At 53.8% G+C, this 26965-nt stretch overlaps 1 protein-coding gene across 1 annotated transcript; it reads left to right on the top strand.

Moving 5' to 3' along the window:
• The first annotated feature begins 1073 nt into the window (after positions 1-1073).
• On the top strand, positions 1074-23741 carry FBXO41 (F-box protein 41). Its single transcript, XM_055400780.2, has 13 exons — positions 1074-1267; positions 13314-14323; positions 15778-16003; positions 16484-16557; positions 16817-17175; positions 17861-18102; positions 18335-18450; positions 18572-18724; positions 18901-18996; positions 20537-20655; positions 20812-20970; positions 22240-22355; positions 22460-23741. The coding sequence occupies exons 2-13, from the start codon at positions 13452-13454 to the stop codon at positions 22517-22519; spliced, it is 2592 nt and encodes an 863-aa protein (XP_055256755.2). The 5' UTR covers positions 1074-1267; positions 13314-13451; the 3' UTR covers positions 22520-23741.
• The last annotated feature ends 3224 nt before the right edge of the window (positions 23742-26965 follow it).

The raw sequence follows: 26965 nt of genomic DNA, 5'->3' as shown, positions 1-26965 counted from the left end.
TCTTGGCCCTCAACTTTGCCCAAGCCAGTTTCTTTGCCTTTGTGCAAGTACTACCCCTAGTCTGAAATGCCTTCTTTTTCTCATCTGAAGCTCAGTTCACCTCATCCCTGGGCTTAGTAACCCAAACACCCTATCCGATTTTACCCACTGCAATCCTATAAACTTTCTCCACGCTTGGACAGTCAGATTGTTCCTGCTTCATCAGCTGGATGGGCCTCAAGTCAAGGGTGGGCCCTCTAGGTGCTCAAGTTCCATACAGTCAGGGCTTCTCCCCTAACCAAGTTTGAGGTGGGAGTGGGTGGGAAGGAACCAAGGGTCTCCTGTCCCTTTCTTCCCCCTCCAGGTCCCGAATAGGATTTGTGACGGGAACATGTGCTCCTAGAAGGCACCCTCAAGGGCAAGATTGGGTCCCGGGACCTGGTGGAGTCTGGCCGAAGGCAGTCCTAGTTCCTCTGGGTCGCTGGGAATGCCCAGAGGGGATGGGCCCAGGCAGTCTCCTCGAAGGCTGTGTGACCCGAGGTCGCTGAGTGCACACCCCAGGGGCGCATCCCAGGCGGCTGCGTCGGGCCGGTGGCGCAGATCTTAGTAGCGCAGCGCGCCGGCCCTCTTCCTGACCCACAGAATCCTGCACCCCAGGGTTTGCCCCGGGTGGGAGCAGTCCCAAACCGGCCTGGTGGGGTTAGGGCGGAGAGGTTCGGATTAAAGGTGGGCAGCAGAAGTCACAACTGGAGGTGCCTGGGGCAGGGGGAGTGCACTGGGCGGTGCCGCGACCGAGGAAGACGGGGACCCAGGAGGAGCTCGGCCGGAGAGGCCCCGGCACCCCCAGGGCGGCGCCGCGGACCCCTCCCCCACCGAGGCCGCCCGCAGCGGAAAACGTGGGGTCCCGGCGCAGCCGCTTCTGGCGGCATCTGCCGCTCCCCAGCTCGCAGGAGAGCCCGCCCCGGAGGAGGGGCCGGCTCTGCCCCACCCCCTCGCCGCCTCCCTACCCCTTCCTTTCCTTTCCTCCGGCCGCGCGCCCCCTCCTCCCTGCTCCCTCCCTCCCCCGCCCTGTTTGTGTGCCCCTCCCGCTGCGACTGGCTGGGAGGCTTGGCCGCCCCCGCCCCGAAAGGGAGGCGGGGGCGCCAGCCGCGGCGGCCACCCGAGGCTGCAGAGGGGAGCGAGATCCGAGGCCCCGAGGCGGCCCTGCATCTGGCCCGGGCACGCGGGGGCTGCCTCTGCACCCCTAGCCGCGGGCCGCGGGGCCTGGCCTCGTCGCGGGGTGGAGGAGGTAAGGGCGAGTCGCGGGCGCGCTGCGGGACCGCTCCTGGAGAGAAGGCAGGGAGGACCCCAGCCGCTGTCTCCTCCCCTTGCTTCTCCCCCACAGCCCTCTGGAGGCCCGGGAGGCTCCCCGACCGCGGGGGATTGGAGCAGGCCAGAGGCAAAGAAGGGGTTAATATAAGGACTTAAAATCAGAACGATTCGAGACCAGGCTTCCCATCCCCCCTCTCGCCATTCGTTCCTCAAGCCAGGTTGGGGGGCGGGGCGGGCTCCAAACCCCACTGGGACTCTGGACCTTGGAGAGCAGGGACCCGAGGGAGGGAGGAGAAAGAGCGCCCTCAAACCCCAGCCCTTCCCACCTGCTCTGCAAAGGGGTGGGGGAGGGGCTTGGTGTTGAGGCCTGGCTGGGCACCTGCGCGGGTGTCTGAGGGTGGGAGGGCTTGTGTGCACGTGTGATGGTCTAGAGGTGTGCATGCGTGTGCACGCATGTTTCCTCACATCCTAGTGCTTCTGCCGGTGGCTGTGCCCACAGTGATCTGGATATGTGTGCCCCACTGCATTGCTTTGCATGTCAGTGTGTGCCACGGTGCCTGTAAGCGCTTCCACCCTCTGCCTGTGAATAGGAGTGGGGCCTGCTCTCTCCTTAGTTGAGTCTGCAGTGAGGGGCCCAGGTGGTTTTCTGGGTATGGGATCCCCGTGCTGGAGCCATGTGTGTGTGACCTTGGGAGGTGTGTGCATGCTTGCAGGAGCCTGAGAGTGAGGGGGAGCTTCGAATGGAAAAGGCAGTGTCAGAGCAGATGACTGGATGCAGTGACCCCCGTGGGTCTTTTCCAGGTGACAGGGACTACTCTGGGAGGGACAGATGTTGGGCCACAGCCCCAGGTGGAGACAGCCAGAGCCCCTGCCTTCTTGGGGGATTCAGGGGGCAGTCCTTTATTCTCCAGCCACAGAGACACCTCCAGTGGCCTCCCCATTCTGCCCCTCCTCCACCTGCTGGCAGAGGCTCCTGGAAGCACTGAACTTGGAGTATCACGTCTTTGGCCTGTAATGCCATCTACTAATATCCAAGTCTTCCTTCCTCATTTCTGTAATTTCTACCTTCTCTGCTTTCCCGGATATGGATTTTATATGGAAAGAGGTAGAAAGAGCTTTGGGGCCTAGAAGGCAACACAGGAGGGAGAAAAGATGCCAGGGGCTTGGTGGAGAGTTGGGGGCAAAGGGGAATGACCATCAAAACCAAACTCTTTGAAATTCTTAATTTTACCTGATTTGAATTTAACAGAGAAAGAGACAGACAGAGGGAGTTCGGTGACACGCACATACTTATTTCTAGATTTAGGGGATATTTGTTCTTGGAATAATTGTAGTCGGAAAGGGGATCATGGCTGTGGAAAGGTAACTGCCATCTTGCCTTTGAATTCCGTGGACTTTCCTCTCTCTCTGGTAGCCCACCACATGCTGCATTCATTCATTCGACATATTGAGTGCTACTATGGACCAACCTATAAATATTATAGTATTGGTATGACATGCCACTGCCAACCAGAAGGAACACAGTGTTGAAACTAAGAGCGTGGTTTTGAAGTCAGTCAGATAGTGCAGGGTTCAAATCCTAGCTTGTCACTATTTCAGTTATTCTCTGATGTATAACAAACCTCCCCAGCATACAGGGGCTTAAAATAATACTGATTTATTATTTATTATGGTCTGTGTGCTGGCTGTGACTATGGGTTCACTTGGCTCTTCTCAGGTGCATACAGGTGCGTACAGCTGGAAAGGTGGCCTTTCATCCTACAGTGCCTCTCTACACACGGCATCTAATCACCCAGTAGTCAAGCCCAAGTTTTCTACATGACAGCTGGGTCCCCAGGTGAAGTTATTCCAAGAGGATAAACTCTGAGCAACTGCTTATCAAACCTTGCTTGCATCAGGCTTGATTAATGTCCCAGCAGCCAAAGTCACATAGCCAATCTCTGGGTCAGTGTGGGAGAGGACCACGTAAGGGTAGGGATACTGGGAGGCATGGCTCATTGGGCACCACCAAAGCAGCAGTTTGTAACAGTCACTTACTAGTCTTGGACACATGATCTGGATGCTCTGAGCCTCAGTTTCCTCATCCTAAAATGATGATCCTGTGTACTTGGCAGCACTGTCTTGAGCACTAAATGAAAACCATCTTTCAGAATAATTAGTAGGTAGACATTCACTGTTTTGATTGTTAGACTGCAAGCACTTTGACAGCATTGCTGTCTTAGTCATCTGTGTGTCCTTGGTGCCTGGCATGGGCCTTGTATTTGCCATCTTTTTGTTGGGTGGATAAAATAGAATGAAGCAGACAAGTCCTAAACCTTGGAGCTCTGCTGGAGCAATGATGTCGAGAAGACACAACAAGGTCTGACCTCCCAGCGGTGACTTGCAGAGCCAGGGAAGAATATGTTACTCAAGGGGATTCTTGGGTTGATTTTCACCCATTCCATGATGATGAACGGTGGAAATCACTTTGGTTATGTTAATCAATCTGTTCACCCTCCATTATTCATTGTGGTTCCTCTAAGAATATACTGATGTCTGCTCTGTTTGTGGAAGGTGTGAGGATGAGTCAGTTGTATTGCCTCTGGCCTCCAAATGTATGTGAATAGGATCAGCTGTGCGAACACGTCCATGACCATCCAGTATGCGATGTTACCATGTGTTCACTCCTGTTACCATGTGTGAAGAGCTATGGTGAGGAGTGGTTCATGCTATGATGTGACTTGAGCTGGAGGAGAGGGTAGAAGGCTTCATGGAAAGAGTAGCATCTGAGCTGGGCCTGCAGAATTCACCAGTTAGTGGAAGGAGTCCAGGAAAGAGGGACCAGCATGAGCCAAGACGCAAGCATATAACATCACATGGCAATTCTCAGTGAAGCTAAGCCCCACAGGGCTCACTAAGCATAAGCTGGGGCTGACAAGCTGAGTGGTGGTCAGATTCCAGCCAGCTTTGAGAGCAGGCAAGGCAGGGTAGCCTTTACCTCTCAGAAGATGGCCTGCCTTCAGAGATGTCTTCACTAGAAGAAGAATGACATGACTGCATCTCTTCTTGAGAAACAATGAGAATTCCAAGCTGGAGGAGTTAGAGACTCCAGTTAGAAATGGTGTCAGCGTCCAGATAGAGGGGGATAGGAGATCTGGGGCCTTGGCTAAAGGAAGAGCAACAAATAGAGGCAAATATTTAGAAGATAGTATTGACAAAAATCAGCCACTGACGAGATCTGAGGGGGACTCTTGAGAATTCAGGGATGCGCTGGGGTCGCACACAGGGTGCTGAGCAGACAGGGAGCATGCTGGTCAAGATGGGAAACGGGGAAGCAGCAGGTTTCAGGGTGAGCACTGTGGTATGAGTCCACCGTTAGCCATATTAGGCACTCAGCTGACCACACTAAAATATCATCCATTTCGTCCTCTCTGCTTTCTGCTGCTTCTTAGAAGCAGTTTAAAAAAATAAAAGAATTGCTATAAATTACAGGTCTGAGGCATGGATAACTCCAGGCTAGCGGAAGTGAGGATATAGATTAAAATTAGGTTATCTGCGAGAAGCATTTAGATGTGTTCAGGTGTTTCCGTCCTCGGTGCAGTCCGTCATGCTCCCCTGCAGCCTCCTCCCCTTCACGCTGGGCTTTCCGCATCCACTCGCTGTCTGCTCACATCCTCACGACACCCCCCGGCAACCCACAGTAGCCAGGCTCATCAACGTGGCCCTCTCTGGAGGCAGTGGACCTTTCCCACCTCTGCTCTGACCTGAGTTGTCAGCTCCCGTTGTTTACAGTTTTCTATACTCCTTCCACCCATGACATTCTCCCCTCTAAGGTTTCCTGCCAGAATTCCCATTTCTGCTGTTGGTTCTTAGGCACTTCTCGGCTCTTCTCCTTCCTCTGTCTCTCTGAGGATCCACCTTTTCCTCTCTGCTCTACTCTCTCTGTACCCTCTCCCTGGTCCTGTTCATCCACTTTTGTCTTTAAGCTTAAATTGCCAAAACTATATTTTCAGCTCCATATTGAAAACTATGTATCAAATATTTCTAAGGCCCAGTGGAACCTCAAACTCAGGGAATCTATAACCAAACTCACTCTCCCCTGCAAACCTGCCCTCACTCATTTCCCCTCTTTACTGAACCTCATCCGCATCTACGTAGATCCTCAAACCCCAAACCTGAGCCTGACCCTTGACTCCCGCCTTTCATACCCACCACAGTCATTCTGTCACCAAGCCTTCTAAATTGCTCCCAGATCCAACCTTCTCCCAATCTACACTCCTGCTGCCTTGGCTAACAGTTTCTGTGTTGTGTTCCTACAGCCTTCTTCCTGACCCTGGCCCTCTGTAGGCCGTTGTCTCAACTACATCTAATTAAGTCTTTGCCTTCCCTTTGGGCTTCCCAGCTGGCTCAGTGGTAAAGAATCTGCCTGCCAATGGAGGAGATGCTGGAGGCACAGGTTCAGTCCCTGGGTTGGGAGGATCCCCTGGAGGAGGAAATGGCAACCCCTCCAATATTCTTGCCTGGAAAATCCCACAGACAGAAGAGAGACTAGGAGGCTACAGTCCATGGGATCGCAGAGTTGGACACAACTGAGCATGCACGCACACCTTCTCTTTATTCCATAAACGTTTCCTGAGCACTTAGTGGGCACCGTTGTTCAGTGCTGGGAAAATGCAGCGATCGAGAAAGATAATGTCTCTACTCTTGTGGAGCTTACATTTTCCTCCCAGGGGTTCCCAACCCCCAAGTTCCTCAAGCTTAGTGTAGAGGGACTTCTGCTTCCTCTGTGCCGGTCTCCCACATAGCCTTTACTCGTGACTGCACCATCCAGTGCCTTAGTCTGTCCCAGATTTCAGGCTGCTTGAAGGCAAGGATTGGATCTTGCAGGTTTGTGTGTCCTCAACATCCCCAGCATAGCACCTGGTGTGGTTCACGGTAGGTACTCAGTAAATGACTGTTGAATGAATTCATGTTGGAGTGGTGTTTAGGAGAGAATTCTAGGTTAGAAATACAAATTTACACGAGTGTTAGTTAAGACTTTTGATTGCAAGTGACAGAAATCTAACCCGACCCAAATTATTTTAAGCAAAAAAGGATATGAACTAATGCATATAACTGGAAAAAAGAGGGATGAGTGGGTCTTGGGCATAACTGTACACAGGTTCTCAAAAATGGGTGAGGACGCTAACTCTGGACTCGACTTCCCTCTGAGTGTTGCCACATTGTTTTCCCCACCATACATGAGCTTTCTCCTTGTGATGGGTGGAAGTTGCACAAGGCCACAGATAGCTTCATTATCCTTAGCATGTGATCCCAGAGAGACTTTAGACTTTCACATAAGACTAAAGGAGGTCTCTTTAGTCTTTCATATAAATTCCCAGAGAGGGGTTCAGCTGGCTCAGCCTGAGGAATCATCTTGACCAAGATCAGGTACTACGATTGGTCAGTGCTGGGACCACCCTCCTAGGATTGGCAGCCCTGTCAGAACTCCAACATGGAGTAGGAAGGGGAAGCTTACCAAAAAGAAGACGAGATGTTGCTATTAACAGAAGATGAAGAAGACTTGCTAAGCAGATAAAAATAATAATGTTCACTGCAGGAACTCTCAGTGACCACGTGGTAGTGGAAGCCATGAAAATGCAAGATTATCAGTGTTTCTGGCAGAGTCAACATGTGAAACTGTGACAGTGGACAGGAGCCAAAGAAGACACACATTCTGAGATGGCTGGTCTTATTTGAGGAGATGAAACTCACACACTGGAAAGCCATTTACAAAATTAAAAAAAAGCTAATACCTCTGATTGAGTCTTCTACTCAAAGAGAACCTTGGGCTGGACTTAAAAGTAGACTTGAGATAGACATCTGAGACAGGGGAAGGAGATAACAAGTCCTGAGGATGGTGAAGAGACAGGCCAGGCTGAAAAAGGAGGCAGGTCTTAGGTCTGCAGAGGTTGCTGGTTTGGGGAGACTAGAATGCAAAGGAAAATCTTTGATGGTTCTGTCCAGGTGACCACAGTATAGCACTGTGATGGAATTTGAATGGACCATGTTTCTGTTTTGCTCTTCTCTCCCCTCCTCCCTCCATCATCTTGCTTGTCTTCAGGCAAAGCTTGATGCTTATGTTGAGGAAGTGGGTAAATCTAGCCAGAAATATTCCTAAGAATGATTTTTAGTCATTTCTCAGCTCCAGGAGATGGAGGGAAACTGTGGGGTGGGTGGGCCTCAGGTGAAGACCACGGATTCCAGAGACCCCGTTCTTCCTCTAGCTTGCACCTCCACACTCAGGCCTGTGCCCCCAGGATTAGCCCTGATCTTCAAGAAGCCTGGCTAGCAAGGTGCTGTGTAGGCAAGATCCCCACACAGGAAGGACCAGCACTTAGCTGGGACAGACAGGCAAACACAGGTGCTCAGACACTGGACTGAACGTGCATGAATAACCCTGTTCCTGAACAGCTGTGTGTGTGAACCACACTCTCCTTATAATATATCCACGATCACTTTGCCAACTTCCGCAGTTTTATCTGTAACCATTAGTCTAGTCAGGTTTTTAAAATTTCTTCCTGAGTCCATTTTGATCATTTATATTTTCCTAGAAAAGTATTCAGTTAATCCAGATTTTCATAAATTTGGGCCAGGAGTTGTACCTGGTAGCATTTCAGTAATTTAAATTAAATTTAAAAAAATCTTCTCTGTGTCAGTGTTTATATCCTTCTTTTCACTATAGCACTTGTTTCCCTTCCTTTTCTCTGTGAATAGATTTGCCAGAGGAATATTTACTTTGTTGGTCTTTTCAGAGAACCACCTTTCGGATTACCTCTCAAGGCTACTTTTTTGAGTTTTAATAGACATAAAAAGACAATAATACTGTGATAATAAGTGAATAATATTTAGTTTTTAAAAGAAGTTTTAAGTTGTCTTATACATACTGAGGTACTTTTAGATGAAATAATACAATAACTTGGATTTGCTCAAAATTATCCAGTGGTGGAGGTGGAGGAGGTGTGAAGTCAGAGAACAGTGTACAGATGAACAAAACTGTCCATGAGCTGATAATTTCTGAAGCTAGATGATGAGTACCTAAGAGAGTTATCATCATATTCTCTTTATTTTAGGATATGTGTGAAAATGCCCTTAACAAAAAGTTTTTTAATCCCTGTCTCACTATGCATATCGAAAATTTTTAGATGGATGAAAACTCCTTTGTATGAAAGGAAACCACAGATCCTGAGGTATTTGCATGCTACCAGTCATTGTGTTTATAGTATTATGGTTGTTTGTTTAAAGCCCTTAATTTTAAAAATGTTCTGGACTTAAAAAAAAAGACCAGGGGCTTCCCTGGTGGCTCAGATGATAAAGAATCTGCCTGCAATGCAGGAGACCCGGCTTTGATTCCTGGGTCAGGAAGATCCCCTGGAGAAGGGAATGGCTATCCACAAAAGACTCTTGCCTGGAGAATTCCATGGATAGAGGAACGTGGCAGGCTACAGTCCATGGGGTTGCAAAGAGTTGGACATGACTGAGCGACTGAAAAAAAATAAAGGGAGACCACAAATTACTAAAAGAAAGCATAATATAACTGTTTGTATAATCCTTGGGTAGGGATGGACTTCCTAAGAATGACAACAAATTGAGAAATCCTAAATCCGGGAGTTGGTGATGAACAGGAGGCCTGGTGTGCTGTGATTCATGGGGTCGCAAAGAGTCAGACACGACTGAGTGACTGAACTGAACTGAAAGATTTTACTGATGCAAACTTTAAAGCTTTAGCATGTCAATAAAGATTATAAACAAAAGTAAAAGCCAGTCAACACATGAGAGAAATATTTGCAATATATAAATGACAAAAGATCAATATTGTAAAAAGCCTTTGCAAATCAATAAGCAAAGATGACCCTCAGTACAAAAATGAGCAAAGTAGTTCATAGTCAAGTTACCAAAGAGATATAAATGACTGATAAATTGTGAAAAAAATCTCCAGCCATTAGTAATCCAAAAAAATGCAAGTGAAATAGCCAGGCCATTTTTCAAACTGACAAGACTACACTGAGGCCGAAGCATGAAGCTGTGGAATCTGGCTGCAGTTGACGGACGATGGACACCACTGAAGGATCGTGAATAGGAGTTATCTCGTGTCAGAGGCATCTGGGGGTGCCTCATATAGGATGTTAGAGAGCTGTGAGACCCAAGACTGGATCTCGGGGACTTCCAGGGTGGGGGGAGCATGAGGCAGAAAACAGTTGTGTTGAGAGCATTCAAAGGAAAAACCAGCCAGTCTTGATAGTTAGCAGGGAGCAGAATTGAGATAACCAGAGCTGTGGGTGGCACTGTTGAGGGAAACAAGGATGCTGGGGAGTGTGTCAGGGGAAGTCCAAGGTTAGTCTTTTGACACTGTGGGTCATTGTGTTATTCTAGAGCCTCATTCCTGGCAACCAATTCAGATTGTTTAATCTACAAAAAAATTTTTGCTGCCTCATGCAATTGACGAGTCCTGGGTTAAAGTTTTTGGCACATCTGGCTCCGTGGCTCAGGGCAGTCATAGGGAGTCTTTTTCTTCGCCTTTCCTAAAGAGAGGGCAGAAAGGGCCACCCTGGAGCTCCAGCCTCACATCCTGCTGGTTTTGCACAGATACTGGAGGGGCTATATTGGCTTGGCCTAGGAAACGTGCCCAAGACCAAGTAACAGCTGTGACTGATGAAAAGGCCACGGTCATATGAGCTCCCCTGGAAAAGCTCATGGAGCCAGGGGGCAAGGTCAGCCAAACAACATTGACTCAGAGTGGGGGGGAATGGTTCTCCAAGGGAAAACTGGGGTGTGTACCTACCAAGGGGGACTGGAGTTGAGCAGCAAAACCAACAAATGTCCATTCCCTTCCACCTCTGTCCAAGATCTGAACAGATCCCCCTTCTCATATAATTTAAAATTTTTCTGTTTTATCGTAATGAAATTAGTCCTCACAAAACTTAAAACACACTTGTCCCATCTCCAGAAGGAGAGGCTGCAAACTCTCCCCCACTTACTACGTCCGGCCCCAATGCAAGTCCTGTCTCTTATGGTATTGAGCTAGCCCCTCCAGGTCTTTTAATTTATGACCAAACTACAACAATGGAGGAAAAGTCGGACAGCTGAAAGAGCAAAACCTTTCCAGTTGAAGAGGGGAGGTGAGGGAGAACACTCCAGGATCACAGGTCCATAGCCCGGACCACAACCTTGACCGGTCAGTGTGGACAAGGTGCCCTGGCCCACCCAGCAGCTGCTCTGGTTCTGCTGTCGAGAGCCTCGTTATCCTTCATGCTTTGAGGCCACGTGCACAAGGGGCTTTGAGGGGTCACCTCCCATTGGTACAAATTTGGGGGTGGGAAAACTTAAGGGGTTGAGTAACCCCTGGCCTTTGTTTTCCATGTTTGAGGGGATTTCCTGGCAATACAATCGCTTTAATCATTAGAAAGCTCTCAGTCAGTCTGCATTCAGCCATCCCCAGAGCTATTAACCAAACCAGAGACCTCATTGAAAGTTATAATTCTTGAATCAAGTCCCTGGTGATGGTGTTGGGGGAGGAGGAGGAGTTGTCTCTTAGCAACAGATCTTGGTGCTCTGCTTGTCCCAGGAGCCCATGGTTCTGTGGCTCTAGTAGGGCTCCGCCTCAGGGCAATGCAACTCCTAGTCTGTGGTGAGAGGCAGAGCTCTCTGCCCCTTCTCCTTCAAGCTGCAACCCACTGGAAGCCTGCTTGTAATGGAAGCCACGGTGGCCTCTGTTGAGCTGGGAGGAGTTCAAGAGGGCCTGAGGAGTCAAGAGCCTGTCAGGCTCCAGGTTTGTCTCCCTCTGTGTTTCCAGCCTGTCTGTCTTTGCTTGAGCTGACTTTAGCTAGCAGCCGAGAACTGGCTCTTAATTATCTGACTCTCAGCCCTATTGAATTACTGGCCTCAGGCAGAAAGGACCTCTCTGGGCAAAGCAGCATTTTCTTCCTTTCTGCTTTCAGATGAGCCCCTTTCAGCCAAAGTTTCTCTTTCTTGTTGGACATTTTTCTACAGGTCCCCTAAAGTTCTAGCTCACCTCTAGAGGCAGTGGGAGAGTTTAGTCAGCTGCTTTGCTGCTGTGTAGCAGACAGGGGAAGTGGTATTATCCTGTTTAGTTCAGCTAATTCCTTCTTTCAAAAAAATTTGACTTCTGAATCTAATTTCTGAGTTTGGACTTTTTCCTGGTACAGGTAACACAGACTGGCTAAAGCAGAAAAGGGAATGGACTGACTCACCTAACTGAACAGACCAGGACCTCAAACTGTGTGAGGAATCGCTCTTTCTCCGTTTCACCTCTGCCTCTGCGTATTGGCTTCATTCCCAGGTGGTTCCTCCCAAAGGAGACAAAGATGGCCCTCACAGCTTGGCCCGCCCCTGTGCTTAGAAACCTGAGACCAAAGAGGATGCTTTCCCCAGGAATGCCAGAGAAGTCCTGGAGAAATGACTCACTGACTCAAGTTAGGTGATGTGTGCCCATCTCAGGACTCTGGCCAGGCCTATATCACATTCTGACCCCTGGGGGAACCATCAGCTCCCACTCAGACCACATGGACTGAGAAATTGGGGAAGAAAGGATGGTTCCCCAATGTCAAGGCAGGGTGCTGTTGCCAGGAGGAGGACTGGGTGCTGGACTGGCATAGAGAATAGGCATCCATCCATACACCCAGGTGTAAAGCCAGAAGGCAAATGGAACTTAAAGAGTAGGTCAGGATGGTGAGGTGGAGCTGAAAGTAAAGGCTTAAAGGTATGAGTGAACCAGACTGTGGGAGTGAACCAGATAGAGCAAAGGCGGTGTGAAGGCATACCTCCCATCAGAAAACAGGACGATTGGGAACACAGCTAGAAGGAAATGTTAGAGAACCCAAACAGGGCAGCTTCACGGCAGCCTGCCAACATGGAGCGGTCAGTGGTATCATCCAAGGGACCAAGTAGGTGAAGACCCTTGATGACAACTACATTGTCTGATTAGCAGATGGCCTGTGACTTGGAAGGGCACAGTGACAGCCGAGGTGATTGAAGGCCAGTTACAAGGCAGAGAGCCCATGAGGCAGGGGAAGGGTGACGAGAAGCCAGAGACGAGGCAGGATGGACAGCAGGAGTTGAGAGTGACAGGAGTGGGATGCCAGGAAGAGGGGTGACTTGTGCCAGAAGGAACCTGGAGAAGACAAATATCATGGCCCTTGGAGCAAAGGGCAGAGCAGGGATGAAAGACAGTGGGACGGAAGCAGGAAAAGAAACAGTGACATACACACATCGGTATCAGTAAGTGAGGTGACATCTTGGTCACTGCAGCATGGTACCAGTAGTCCAGCTGGTTTGATGCGTGTGGTTGCAAGACATGGAAATGAACATTTTTTTGAGGTATAACGTACATACAGCTGCTACATGTAGTACACTAAACTTAAATGTACGTGTGTATAAACTGTGTAACTTTATGTATATACCTGTACAGCCACCACTCATAGCAAGATAAAGAACATTTTCAGCATCACATAAAGTTACCTCCTGCCTCTTTCTGGTCCATGTGGGTCCCAGAGGTGACCTCTATTCTGACTTCTGTCCTCATGAGTTTAGTCTGTTCTCCATGTGTATGGAATCCAACAGTATGCACTCCAGTCTGGCTCCTGTCCTGCAGCATGATATTAAATGGCTTCATCCATGTTCCATGTACCAACGGTTCCTTCTTAATGCTGGGTAACATCCCATTATGAATAGAACACGATTTATCCATTCTACTAGTGGTGGGCTCTTGGGTTATGTCCAGGTTGTTACTATTAGAAATAAAACTAATGCCTTCCCCCCTCCCCCCTAGAGAATTCTCATTCTTTCTCACTCTCATACACGCGCAGCCCTCGCTCAGGTACTGGAGCAGGCCAGTCTCCTCTGGGAGGTCTGGCCATTGGTCTCCCCTTGCCCCCCTCTTGTGGGCACATGTTTTCTGGGGAAGTCAGTTTCGTCAAGGGTGGGGGATACGGGTTGGAGGTGGGGAGGGATACCTCCCTCCTAAGGCTTACTCCCCTCTCTTCTAGCCTCCTTGCCCCTGGCTGCCAGCGCCCTGAGCCTGCCTGACCCCTCAGGGGGGCTCGCCCGCGTCCCCCCATGAGCGCGCCCGGCTGACCTCCAGGGCGGCCGCGGTGGAGCCCGGGCGCCACGGGGGCAGCGGGGCCATGGCCTCGCTGGACCTGCCCTACCGCTGCCCGCGCTGCGGGGAGCACAAGCGCTTCCGGAGCCTGTCGTCGCTGCGCGCGCACCTGGAGTACAGCCACACGTACGAGACGCTCTACATTCTCTCCAAGACCAACAGCATCTGCGACGGCGCCGCGGCGGCCTTCCCGCTGGCGCCCGAGCCCGCCGCCCTGCTGGCCGTGCCGGGCGCCCGGCGCGAGGTCTTCGAGAGCACGTCGTTTCAGGGCAAGGAGCAGGCGGTCGGGCCGTCGCCCGCCGCGCCACACCTGCTGCACCACCATCACCACCACGCGCCCCTCGCCCACTTTCCCGGCGACCTGGTGCCGGCCGGCCTGCCTTGCGAGGAGCTGGCGGAGCCGGGCCTCGTGCCCGCCGCGCGCTACGCGCTCCGCGAGATCGAGATCCCGCTGGGGGAGCTCTTCGCCCGCAAGTCCGTGGCCTCCTCGGCGTGCTCGACGCCGCCGCCCGGGCCCGGCCCCGGGCCCTGCCCCGGGCCCGCGTCCGCCTCGCCCGCGTCGCCCTCGCCCGCCGACGTGGCTTACGAAGAGGGCCTGGCGCGCCTCAAGATCCGGGCGCTGGAGAAGCTGGAGGTGGACCGGCGGCTGGAGCGGCTGAGCGAGGAGGTGGAGCAGAAGATCGCGGGCCAGGTGGGCCGGCTGCAGGCCGAGCTGGAGCGAAAGGCGGCGGAGCTGGAGACTGCGCGGCAGGAGAGCGCGCGGCTGGGGCGCGAGAAGGAGGAGCTGGAGGAGCGCGCCTCCGAGCTCTCGCGCCAGGTGGACGTGAGTGTGGAGCTGCTGGCCTCGCTCAAGCAGGACCTGGTGCACAAAGAACAGGAGCTGAGCCGCAAGCAGCAGTGAGTGGCCCACGGGGCCCCGTGGGTGGGTGTGTCCGTGAATGGACCAGAGTCGGTGATGGCATCACTGTGTTCCCGCCACCATCCTGAGTGTGACTGTGTGTGCGGCCGAATTACACGGGCTCTGTGGCATGTAATGGTGGTGCGCGTGGGGCCAAGAGTGGCATGAAGGTGTGTGTTTAGGAATCTGAGACCATGACAGTGTGACCGTGTTCGTGTGTGTGAATCTCTTTCTCTTCCATCTCTTTGCTCCTTGACAAGGCTGTTTCCTGATTGTGACACCAGACTCTTCTCCTCTGCCCACCCAAAGACAAGGCTCAATCTCTCCTTTCCCTTCTCAGGTTTTTTCCTATTGTATCATTCTTTTCTCTCCTCCTCACAGAAAAACTTGAAAATATTGTTTCTACTTGTCTTTGATTTCTTTCCCCACTTTATCTCTTGAACCCACTCTGATCAGGCGTCCACCTCCATCATTATCCTCCATGTCATCAATGACCTTCATGTTACGAAGGCCAGATCATCTTCTTACTTGGCTCCTTGGCAGCCATTTGACACAGCTGATCCTTGAAACATCTTTTAACTTGGCTTCTAAGACACTTTCCTGGAATTTCCATCTCTTTCTGTTGGCTTCCTCAGCCTTTGCTGGGCTTCTCCTCATCTCTCTGGTCTTCAAATGTAGACTTATGAAGTACATAGATGTTATTTGTCCCCATTGTGATAAGCCCCATGGGGGCAGGGATTTTTTCTGCTTTGTTCACTGCTGTAGCCCCAACACCTCGAACGGAGCCTGGCACCTCGAATGGAGCCTGGCACCTAGAACGGAGCCTGGCACCTCGAACGGAGCGTGGCACCTAGAAGGTGCCCATCCGTGTATGAATGCATGTGAGAGTAAATGCTCGCATGGCTCTTAAGCATGCTGCGTGTGCAACTCCTGGAGGTTGGTGTGACTGTAAGTGTGCTTTTCTGCATCTGAGAACGTTTCTGAAAATGTGTGTGTGTGTGTGTGTGTGTGTGTGTGTTTGAATGTGTTGGTAGGACTGTGCCTCAGCCTGTGCATGCCTGTGGATGAACGTTATATGAATTTGTGTACATGAGTGTGTGGGGCTGGCTACTGGACTATGTGGAATGTAAGTGTGTGCCCATGAGTGGGCTTCTGGAGGGAAGAGGTGGCTGTGTGTGACTGAACATGCCTGCGGGGAGCAGGGGTGTCTGCTTGTGTGCTTGGGTCTGGGCTGGTGGGGCGTGAACGTATGACTCGGGGTGTGTGCTTGCATTTCTGTATGCACTGTTGTGTGGGCAATGTTCCTGGGTGTGCTCTGCATGTACCCATGTGACCACAAGCAGACACTGTGGCCAGCTGTGCCCTTGTCTCTCCCTACTGTTCAGGGTCTCCTCCAGCGGGTGGGTGGGCAGCCAGGCCAGGGCACTGGGGTAAGAGACTGCTCTGGGCCCAGGGAGGTGGTGCAGATCGACCAGTTCCTGAAAGAGACGGCAGCGCGGGAGGCCAGTGCCAAGCTGCGGCTGCAGCAGTTCATTGAGGAGCTCCTCGAGCGGGCCGACCGGGCCGAGCGGCAGCTGCAGGTCATCAGCAGCAGCTGTGGCAGCACACCCAGTGCCAGCCTGGGCCGCGGAGGTGGGGCAGCTGGTGCTGGGCCCAGTGCCCGGGCCCCAGGCAGGACGGTGAGTGCCCACCTGCCTTCCCTTCTTTGCCTGCACAGCTGACCCCTGCGTCCGTGCTTCACATGTGCCTGAATCCCCCTCTGATACGCCGTGCTTCCTTCTTTGGCTCTTCCCCATGAGCAGACTGCAGGCCTGAAGTAGGGGTCCAGAAGAGGGGAGCCCCTCCCTGAGGCTGTAGTGAGATAGCATCCAGCAACCCCAGGCCTCAGGCAGGGGCTCACCTCTGCCCATCTCTGCAAATGAGAGCCCAGGAGCCACAAGCCGGGGTCTGGGGTGCGTGGTGGGTACAGGGAGGGGGCTGGTGAGCCTGCTTCTCCGGGCTGTCTGTCTGTCTACTTGTCCATCTCTCCCAACTGTTTTTCTTTTTCTCTCTCTTCTCCCCATCTCTTATCTCCATCTTGTACCCTGTTTCTCCCACTCCTTCTAATCCTCTGGCTCTCTCTGCCTCCGGCCTTTCCTTCCCTCTCGGGGGGCCCACAGCGAGAACACCACGCGGGCCCGGCCATGCCTAGCACGTATGCAGTGTCCCGGCATGGCTCCTCTCCCAGCACAGGGTAAGCCACGGGCCTGGCCCGTCCCTCACAGCCCACCCTCCCCTAGAAAGATCCACTGGTCTGCTGGCCCTTCTAGGGCTTGGCTTCTCCTCCTCCCCCCATCCTCCTTGGGTCACCTCTGTCTGCCTTTCCACACTTAGAGAGGACTCTTGGACAGTAGGGTGGGTGGATTGCCCTTGGCCAGTGGTAGGTGGCATGGAGAGTTTGGGCAGGCCTAGGACCCCTTGCTCCTCACCGTCTGGTCCACCCCCCACCCCAGGGCCTCCAGTCGCATCCCAGCTGCATCTCAGAGCTCAGGTTGCTATGACAGTGACAGTCTGGAGCTGCCCCGGCCAGAAGAGGGGGTCCCTGAGGACAGCGGCCCCGGGGGCTTGGGCACGCGAGTCCAGGCTGCCAACGGTGGCTCAGAGCGGGCCCAGCCCCCTCGCAGCTCTGGACTGCGGCGCCAGGCCATCCAGAACTGGCAGCGCAGACCCCGTCGACACAGCACGGAAGGGGAGGAAGGTGATGTCTCCGACGTGGGCTCCCGAACCACCGAGTCAGAGGCTGAGGGCCCCTCAGATGTTCCCCGCCATGGGCCTGCTATGGCTGGGCCGGTGAGCAGCTGCCGGCTCTCTGGTGAGTCCTGAGGGGGTGGGTACTGAGAGGGCAGGTTTTCCATGGTGCTGACTGCTCTCAGGGGACACAGGGCTGAGGCAGTAAATCTCCTGGGCTCCTGCACTGCCTCTCCTCTTGCTCCAGACTTCCCACATGTACTGGGCCCTGCAGGCTGTACTAGGGCAGGAGCTGCTGGGACACAGAGATCCATTCACGTGACATTCATAGGAAAGGAGTTGGGAGCTCAAAGTGAAGCCCTCGCCCAAATCCATACAAGGCCGCATGTGTATGTGGGTGGGTCTGGGGGCAGAAAGTTCAGATCCGGGTGCGTGGCTGTGCCTGGTGACTGCTCTGGGCAACCTCTCACCTGCCTTCTGTTCACAGATGGACAGTTTCTGTCCAAACCCTTTGCTTCCTCCAATCTTGACTCAGTTGCCTCCTCTAGGGGATGACTTTGGACAGTGTGATGATATACGACCTTAAAAAGAAAGTTCGCTTGAGGAAGGGCCACCTTTTTCCAATTTGCAAAATTAGGGAGGGGGATAATGCAGAGGAGGGGGAAGCAGAGGCCCTTTGTCCCTCCTCCCCAGTTTCTGGTCCCCCAGCATGGTTCTGTCATGCCCATTCCTCCTGCAGTTCCTGCCCTACCCCAGCTCCCCACCTGTATAACCCCCCATCTGACCTCTGACCCTGTGGTATTGTGCAGCCCGCCCCGAGGGAGGCAGTGGGCGGGGTCGGCGAGCTGAGAGGGGCAGCCCCTCCCGCTCCAATGAGGTCATCAGCCCGGAGATCCTCAAGATGCGAGCTGCCCTGTTCTGCATCTTCACCTACCTGGACACTCGCACGCTGCTACACGCCGCCGAGGTCTGCCGAGACTGGCGCTTCGTGGCCCGCCACCCCGCCGTCTGGACCCGGGTGCTGCTGGAGAACGCCCGCGTCTGTTCCAAGGTGGCTGTCCCTCTCTGCCGTCCTGCTCTCCCAGTCACCCTTGCTGTGACCCCATCTTTTCCCTGGCAGAGTCTAGCCCTGCAAGCTCTGCTCCTTGCAACCCTTACCACACCCCAGCTTCAACCTGGCTCCCTGAAATGTTCTCCTGAGGCCTCCCATCCTGGGGCTGGTCCATCTCCCGCCAACCAGACTCACATCCCATTATGCGCAGATAACTCCTCTCTCCCTGCAGTTCCTGGCGATGCTGGCTCAGTGGTGCACCCAGGCCCACTCGCTGACACTGCAGAACCTGAAGCCCCGGCAGCGGGGCAAGAAGGAGAGCAAGGAGGAGTATGCCCGGAGTACCCGGTGAGGCCATGGGGTGGGGTGGGGGCACCACTCCTGGGCTGCAGACCCAGAGTGATGTCAGGGTGCTTCCCGGAGGAGGACCTGGCTGCAGACGGTGCCCTGACTTCTTGGCCGTCCCCAGGGGCTGCTTGGAGGCAGGCCTGGAGTCTCTGCTGAAGGCAGCGGGGGGAAATCTGTTGATCCTGCGTATCTCCCACTGCCCCAACATCCTCACTGACCGTTCGCTGTGGCTGGCTAGCTGCTACTGCCGCGCCCTGCAGGCCGTCACCTACAGGTGGGTCCCCACTGCTGGGAGCGAGGCCTGGGCCAGAGGGACCCCTGGACTCTGCATACGCATACCTTCCCCTCCCCCCAGGGCTCTGGGGCAAAAGGACCCAAGAGCTCTGCGGCCCAAAGGAAAGGAGCAAAGGCCTCCAGAGTGGATGGCCCCAGCTTTTGTCTTTTCAACAGAAGCGCCACAGACCCAGTGGGTCATGAGGTCATCTGGGCCCTGGGAGCAGGCTGCAGAGAGATCGTTTCCCTCCAGGTGGCACCACTTCACCCCTGGTGAGCCGAGGCCGCGGTGGGGATGGGCAGGGCTGGGCCCGGAGTGGGGCTGAGGACCCAGCAGATCTGGGCCCATTCCGTGTGCTGTTTGGGGTGACAGATTAACATCCATCAGTCTGTGTTTAAGCTTCAGAGTCTGACGTGGGGTCGTGGCCTGGCTTGTGGGCAGTGTGACTTTGGGCTACCCAGTCGTGCCTTACTTTCTCTACTGCAGAGTGAACGTGGTATCAAGGATCTGTGGATCTTATTAAGCCTGTAGCTGGCTCAGATGAGATGTGTGCCTAAAGGCTGCAGAGCCCACAGCGAGTGTTCAGAAATACTGGCCTGAAATAGCCAGCTTTGTTTGACACGTGAAAGGCAGTTAGGGAGGTCAATGTATAATACACAAAAGAGTTGGTTTTCAGAGAATCCAGGGTGTGAGATCATTCATCTCTCTACTTGGAATTCTCAAACTACCAGGCTTTCTCACTCCCTGCTCGTGCCCTCCAAGACTCTCTCTTCATGACACCGCCTCACGGGTCCCCAGTATCCCATCACTAACACTCAGAACGTGTCACTGCTCCCGTCTCCATTCCTCTTGCACCTTGTCCTAGCCCCTATCTAGTCAATTTTACAATAATTTCTCTATGTTTCAGTCTACACCAGACTCATGTTTCTTGGGGCAGAGGCTGTGAATGTCCGTTTCCGTGTCCCTGGTACCGAGTGCGTGGCAGCCGCTGGGGACTGTTAAGTGATGAAGTGTTCAGGGAAGTAGCAGGTTTGCTGTGAGTGGTGGGCATGAGCAGTGAGTGTGAAAAGAAAGGCTGGGCCAAGGTCAGGTCCTACCTAGGAGATTTAGATTTTTGCATTTTATCTAGAAAGCACTGGGAAGCCATTGGGGGATTATAGATCTAACAAATGGGATTATATCAGACTGGTAATGTTCTGTGTCTTCCCCCTACACTGCATACCTCTTGGAGGCAGGGTCCATGTCTGTATGTCACCACTGTATCCCTAGCGAGTGAGTGAAAATCACTCAGTCATGTCCAACTCTTTGCGACCCCATGGACTGGCTATACAGTCCATGGAATTGTCCAGGCCAGAATACTGGAGTGGGTAGCTGTTCCCTTCTCCAGGGGATCTTCCCAACCCACGGATCGAACCCAGGTCTCCCACAGTGCAGGTGAATTCTGGCCCAGCTCTGTTGTTCTTAGTCACGGCAGGACTTGAGAAGCATTTTGTTGAATGACTGAGTGAGCGTGTGGGAGTGCGCGGCTCTCAGCAGCCACTGGATGACTGGCAGGGAGACTAGTTGCATAATCAGATGAATGTTGATTGTGGTCTGAGCTGTGGGTTGAAGAGTTGTTGAGGAATCAGCATCTGCAGGTCTTGGCAGGAAGTGAAGGAGGAGGAGTCAGGGAAGATCCCAGGTTTCTGACTTGAACAGTCGGGTGGTTGGTGGGGCCCTCGCCTTGTGGGGCGGGTCCTGACCGAGGAGTGGGCTTAGGATAGCATGCAGCCAGGGGCTCCCTGACGACCCTCCCTCCACTCCATTCTCCAGCCAGCAGCCCATGCGATTCAGTAACCGCTGCCTACAGATGATCGGTCGCTGTTGGCCCCACCTCCGGGCTCTGGGGGTCGGGGGTGCCGGCTGTGGGGTGCAGGGCCTGGCATCACTCGGTGAGTCTCTCCGTGGGACTGGCATAGGGGGTTATGGGAAGCAGGCGTGGGTGCAAAACTGAAATCATAGTGGGGCTCGGGCTATGGCGTGGGTGGCGGCAGGAAGTGACCTGGGTGTTTGTCAGCAGGCCCACCCCTCTCCTTCCCTCTTCCTAGCAAGAAACTGCATGCGGCTGCAGGTGCTGGAGTTGGACCATGTGTCGGAGATCACCCAGGAGGTGGCGGCTGAGGTCTGCCGGGAAGGCCTGAAGGGCCTGGAGATGCTGGTGCTCACAGCCACCCCCGTAACTCCCAAGGCCCTGCTGCATTTCAACAGTGAGTGATGGGGAACATGGGTGGGGTACCACAGTTGCCTCTTACCATGTCTTGTCAGCAAGTAGTGTAGCCAACTCCCTCTTGCTCCTGGTCAGCAAACACCAACACTGGGGTCTGGTTGACCAGGGTTCTAGCCCTGGCTTTGCCACCGGTGCCTTCTGAGGCCAGGGTGGCATTGAAGGCCTGCCAGCATCTGACCCGAATGGTTCAGTTCAGCCAAATGGACATGTGTTGCCTCGTGCTGTTTCCAAGCTAGAGAAATGGGCTGTTCAGTATCGTCCACCATCTACCGCCACGTGAGCCTCCAGCCAAGGGCAAGGCTGAACAGATGGGTTCTGGAACTTACTGACCTACGTGTCCATTCTGTCTTCACTGCTTATTAGCTGTGTCACTTTGGGCAAGTTACTGTACTTCTTTTGAGTCTGTATCCCCATCTTTTATGCTGAATGCTAAGCTGAATGGGCGGGAAGATTAATGAGATGTGTGTTAGCTCCTCAGGATAATTCTCAGGGTGAAGCCTTCAGCACGCCTCTGCTGGCCCCTACCTCCCTCCAGCCCCCACTCCCTCCCTGATTCCTCCACCTTCATTAAGGATGCAGGTGCCCAGCTTGAGCTGCACACACCCAAGTGAGTCCCTCATCGGGGACCATTTGGCCCCTGGCAGGACCCCATATCCTGAGCACTGCAGGTTCCTTGACTTTCTTATCATCGCCAGGATCCTCTTCTTCCTTCCCCTTCAATCTCATGACCTTGCCCTGGGCTGACTGTCAAAACTAACTGCTTGGCCTCCAAAATCTTAACCTCTAGAATCCTCTCAGCCTCCTGACCTTCTTACTCCTCCTCCCCTGACTTCATGGCAACACCCAGTCCCTTACTCCCAACTAACCTGCTCCCTGCCTCCACTCCCCCAGCGCTCTGGCCAGCCGAGACCCAGCAGCTGCACCTCAGCTACGCTGTTCCTGTAATTCATCTCGGCATGCCCAGACCATAGCACAATGGTCCCCTCTGCCAGCGAAGTTGCTGGAACCCCTGCACAGCTGGCTATCATCCACTCGTCCTCCCTGAGTCCAGCACAACCTGTGCTCTGGGACCTCACCCTCTTTCTTTCCTTGCCCAGGGGATCCTGGGGCAGCATGGATCTGCTCCCAGTGACTAGCACACGGTTGTCTCTCAGAGTGTTCTGATTTCATTAATTGGTAAGAGGAGAGAAGACAGACAGGCCTCTTGCCCAGGTCAGACATGGGCCCCACCTTACTTACCTTTTCCTAGGCATCTGCCGGAACCTCAAGTCCATTGTGGTTCAGATCGGGATTGCCGATTACTTCAAAGAGCCCAGCAGTCCTGAGGCCCAGAAACTGTTTGAGGACATGGTGACAAAGCTCCAGGTGAGCAGCTGGCTCTGATTAAGAGCCCCCAGGGCACCCCACGGTTTGAAGGGAGGGCTCCGCCTGTCTGCCCCAAGGGGAACTAACTCAGGTTTGGTTCGCAGGCCCTACGGCGGAGGCCCGGCTTCTCTAAGATCCTGCACATCAAGGTGGAAGGCTGCTAACCCGGGTTGGGGGCGGCAGGGCCCCTGCCAGCCCCACACCAGCCACGCTCTTTGGACCTCCAGAGTGACCCTGATCTGGACTAGACATTTGGAGGCTTGGTGTTATCCCTGGTTTCTGGGAGAGGGGTTGTCAGTCTCCTGTCCTGCTGGGACAGTGTAACACAGTGTAAGCGCTGCCTCTCCAGAGCAGGGGCTTGGACAGCTGTCCCCCAACTCCCACCCCACCCCCATCTGGAGCAGCCCTCTAGGCACAGCCAGCGAAGAGCTGAGTCTCCACCAGCACTTGGTGTCATCGCCCTGAGGATCTGCAATAACCACCAGAGGCTCCTTGGCTGCTCAGGCTGTTGGGGCAGCCTGAGGACCAGGAGGCCCCTTTGTGAGGCCCAGCCTCTTCGTTGGAAGCCTCTGTAGGGCCCCAGACCAGAAGGGTTGCTCCAACAGACAGCTCAGACTTGGCCAAGAGGCTCTTCTCTTCCCCTGCCCAGTCCTAGCCCTCTGTAGGGCATCCCCTTCAGGCAGCCTGCCAGGGCTCTGGGTCCATGTTCTCCAGGGATAACCCTAGGGGTTTGGGGATGTGGTCAGCTGAGGGAAGTAGGGGGTTCAGTGAGGTAGTGGGGTCGGCTTGGAAGGGCAAGAACTTCTCCCCAAGACATCCAGGTCACACCTCCCAAGGGTGGATATTGCCAGGGTGAGAAAACTTCGAGTTTTTACTGCTGTAGAGAAGACAAGACTCTTCCCAGCCACCACATATCCCGTGACACACCAGAACTAAATTCAGAGCTATAACGCACATGTTTCTATACCTTCCACCAATCCCGAGCCTCTGGAGGGGCCAGGTCCCAGCTCTGGGAAATGCTGTCAGCAGTGAGAAGCAGTTCCTGTCCTCAAGGAGTATACTTCTAATCGGGGTGCTTGGACAGGAATCAGATGGCCTTTGTGTCCCCAAGGTCATGTGAGAGGGAATCACTTGGCTGCCCTCTGCTGGGGCCTTGAGGAGGCCGGAAAGGGAGTGGTTTAGTTTGCTTCCTTGTCCGGCTACCTTGCTGGAAGATGCGGCCTTGGTTGGGGAGCCACACCTTTGGGGCCCAGAAGGAGGAGCCCCAACATCAGACTTGTCCCCCTCTTCAGTCTCCACTGGCCCCTGGGCTGAGGGCTGTGCTGGGAGGTCTTCTGCCGGGGGCAGTACTGGGGCCTGAACCAGGATCACTGGCTTAGAGTGCAAACGGAGGCAGTCACTGACCCTTGCATGGTTCCCAAAGGGTCAGGTCCTGGCTCTATGGCTCTTAAGACTCAGGTCTCCCAAGTTCCTCCTCTTAGCCCTCCCACAGTGGCACAAAGGCCGTGGGTCCTGCCAACCTCCATTTGGAAAGTTCTTTCAAACATTAATCTGGATCCATCTTAGGGTTTTTTGCTCTAAGATAGGCTCTCGGCCCTAAACATTAGGGCACTGGTCCTGGCTAGGACCGGGCTATTCTAGTTTCCCAGTCCTTTCCGGGAATCCAACTTTTCTCCGCAACCTGGCATCAGGACATCAAGACCCACCCTGGATTTCCCTGCAAAAAGCCCTCCAGAGCTGGGACCCTCACAGGCTCAGAAGTGTATCCAGCTCTCCTGGCTCCCCACACAACTGTGTCTTGCTCTTTTTGTTTTCTTCCTGTGACTGGTTTTGGCCCTACCCATTGAAGACTCCAAATACCAAGGGTGGCATGTCAGTATCTCCATCTAGTCCTGCACGAAGCCTTGGCTGTGTGGCACCCCCATCCCAGAGCAACTGGTTCTGTTGGCTCTAACCTCCCAGTTCTGTCCCCAGGAGTCATGAAGGAGAAGCACAACTTTCCTCTGTTCCGGGGCCAGAAGGGAGGTGGAGGTCCACTTGGCCTGGACGCCCTGGGTGTGTCTGTTCTGCTTTACCAGCTGCACCCACCATAGCCCCTGCTCCCTGCGACCCCAGGACCAGAGGTGTTGCCCTCCCTCTGTCTCCTGGACAAAGCACAAAGGGATGCCTTGCTTGGCCTGAGCCTGTCCTACTGAGGGACTTTTTCTGTCCCAGGAAGCCTCCATCCCTGAATACAAGGCTTTGGGCAATCTCCCTGGGAAGATGCCCAGTGGAATGCCTGCGATCAGTTCTGGGAAAGGTGAGAGTACAAGGGCAGCGAGCTCGAGTGAGAGAAAGGTGGTGCTGAAAGGCCTGATGGTGGTTAAGTTCCTTCTGATCAGCAGCACTGACCATCACCAGCGTGGGGGGCAGGTGATCAGGACGCCCCTCACCTGTTGGTGGGAAGTTTTCCTCTCCATGAGTTGGCATCCTTTGTTTTCCAGCTGAGTGTGGGGGATGCCTAGTGCATAGGTCCAAGCCCCTGCCCGGATGGGTCACAGCGTGTCCCACTGCACACCTGGGACTGACAGGCTTGTGTGCCCTAGCCTGGATGTCTGCCCTGAGTACTGCTGGGTGAGCAGGCTTCCACAGGTCCTTACCAGCTTGATGGTAGTTTTACCTCTCCTCAGGGGGATGAGCCCTGAGTCGGGGGGCACCTCATCTTTCACTCACCCAAAGGGGAGCCCTCTTCCTATCTCACATCTGATGAGATGCAAAATAGAGGAATATCTGGGAGAGCAAACCAAGGCAGGCCCTGCTCCAGGGGACCCAGCCGGTGTAGAGGCCCCATGGGTGATGGCCACTTGGTGTCCTTACCACCTCCTCTCTGCCAGCCCAGCACCTGGGAGACTTGGGGTGTTTGAGGACATCATGCTTTATTCAGGCTGCCTCCCCACAGCACTGGCAGAGAACAAAGGAGATGATGTATCTGGGTCCCTGAGGGAGACAAAGTGGGCCGCCCAGAACCATGGCTTTTACTGGCCAGAAGACCACCTGGGACCAAGACAGAGTGGAGTTTGAGCCAGTCGTTCAAGAATTGCTGGGGTGGGGCCGGGGGAGGGAATGCGGTCTCCTTCCCAAGTCCTGCTGCTGCAAGACTTGACTCCATGCTTTGTCTCTGGGTTCTGCATGGCTCCCTGGCCCTAGTCTCCAGTCTGGGCTGTGGGTGGGGAGCCGCCCATGCCTCGTCCCTCTTGGGTGCTAAGCCGAAGATCTTTCCAGAGTGACTATTGGTGCCAAAGACCCAATTCCTGGTGGGTTTGGGGTGAAAACAAGCTGGGGACTGGGTACAGGGCCCAAGCACCTGGAGAAGTTAACTCATGCTTTAGGATCTGTCCCAGCCCATCAGTCCCTGAGGAGTGGAACTTCCCTCCCCCAGGGGCCTGGCACTTCTCCCTAGTCCTGGCGGCTATGCTCTCTCACCCAGCCTTTTCCCAGGCCCCGTTTCTGTACATACTGCTGTGTAACGTGTGTGTGTGTATATTTATTCCTGGACAAGTGTGTTCATCTGCAGCCTTGCCTGAGGATAAGGTTTAGTTAGGATTGGATGAAGATCAGAATACCAGGGCCAATTAAGGCAACCAGCTCTAGTCTGACCCCAACCCCTTGGGACCCTGGCAGGTCCCAAGACTGCCCCGACAATCAGGCAGGCTTCCCCGCTGCAAGTCCAAGCCTCGCCTGCCACTGCTGGCAGGGGCCCAGGCTTCAGCCTTGCCCTGGCAAGGGCCTAGCGCTCAGGGTCAGGCTCGCCTTGTGGCTGGCGCCAGTAGGCCTGGCTCACATAACCCTGCTGGCGGGGACCTCCACAGCTGGCCCCCATGCCATGCCTTCCCTGAACAGCCAGGTACAGTGGGCCTGAGCTGAGAGGGGAGCGTTCCTCACCCCAAAGACATCAGGCAGAGGGGTGGACAGCAACTTTTGGTTTTGTTTCTGAAGTGGTGCCTGTACCTCCAGCCCCCAGGGGGCCTCCCCGGCCCCACTTTTCTGCCCCACCCAGGCACCACCATCCCAGCACTTTGCTCCACATTGCCCATAGATGCCCTTTGCCGAATGTACCCGAGCGTATGTATTTAAAAGGACTCCAATGGGCATCTGAATTTGTGGCTTTGTATCCAATAAAAGATGGTGAAACTGGAATTATCTGCCTCAGGAAAGTAAATGGTAGGTGGCCACACTGGCCAGTCTGTCACCAAACCTTCCTGTAGCTGAAATGCACTGAGTTAGCAAGGAGGAGGATGATCTGAATGGCACCAATGAGGCGAACAAAAGTATTACGAAGACCTGTCTCAGGACGGTAGACGTCACTGGAGGAAGGCCATGCGGGTTACTGCCCCTGCCAGAGTGCAGGTAAAAAGCCTTGAGGGGCATTTCTGACTCTTAGTCAGGAGAAGCCATCTTTAAGGGCAAACCCAGCAGGAACAGCGCACACCTGCCCATCCCCTCACTGGCTTGGGCACCACAGAGGGCTCTGGCCAGCCAATCCGACTTTGGCCTGATGGAGACCAATTTTCCCATCATGGTCTGGCTCAACATTCCATTTTACAAAATGAGGTTGCCCCCACTGATTTGAT

This window comes from Moschus berezovskii, chromosome 11 (assembly GCF_049115385.1).
Source record: "Moschus berezovskii isolate FMDL1 chromosome 11, NW_MosBer_1.0, whole genome shotgun sequence".
In the NCBI taxonomy this organism is placed as follows: domain Eukaryota; kingdom Metazoa; phylum Chordata; class Mammalia; order Artiodactyla; family Moschidae; genus Moschus; species Moschus berezovskii.
Note: the sequence above shows the minus strand (reverse complement) of the source record. Positions and strands in the feature narration are given on the sequence as shown.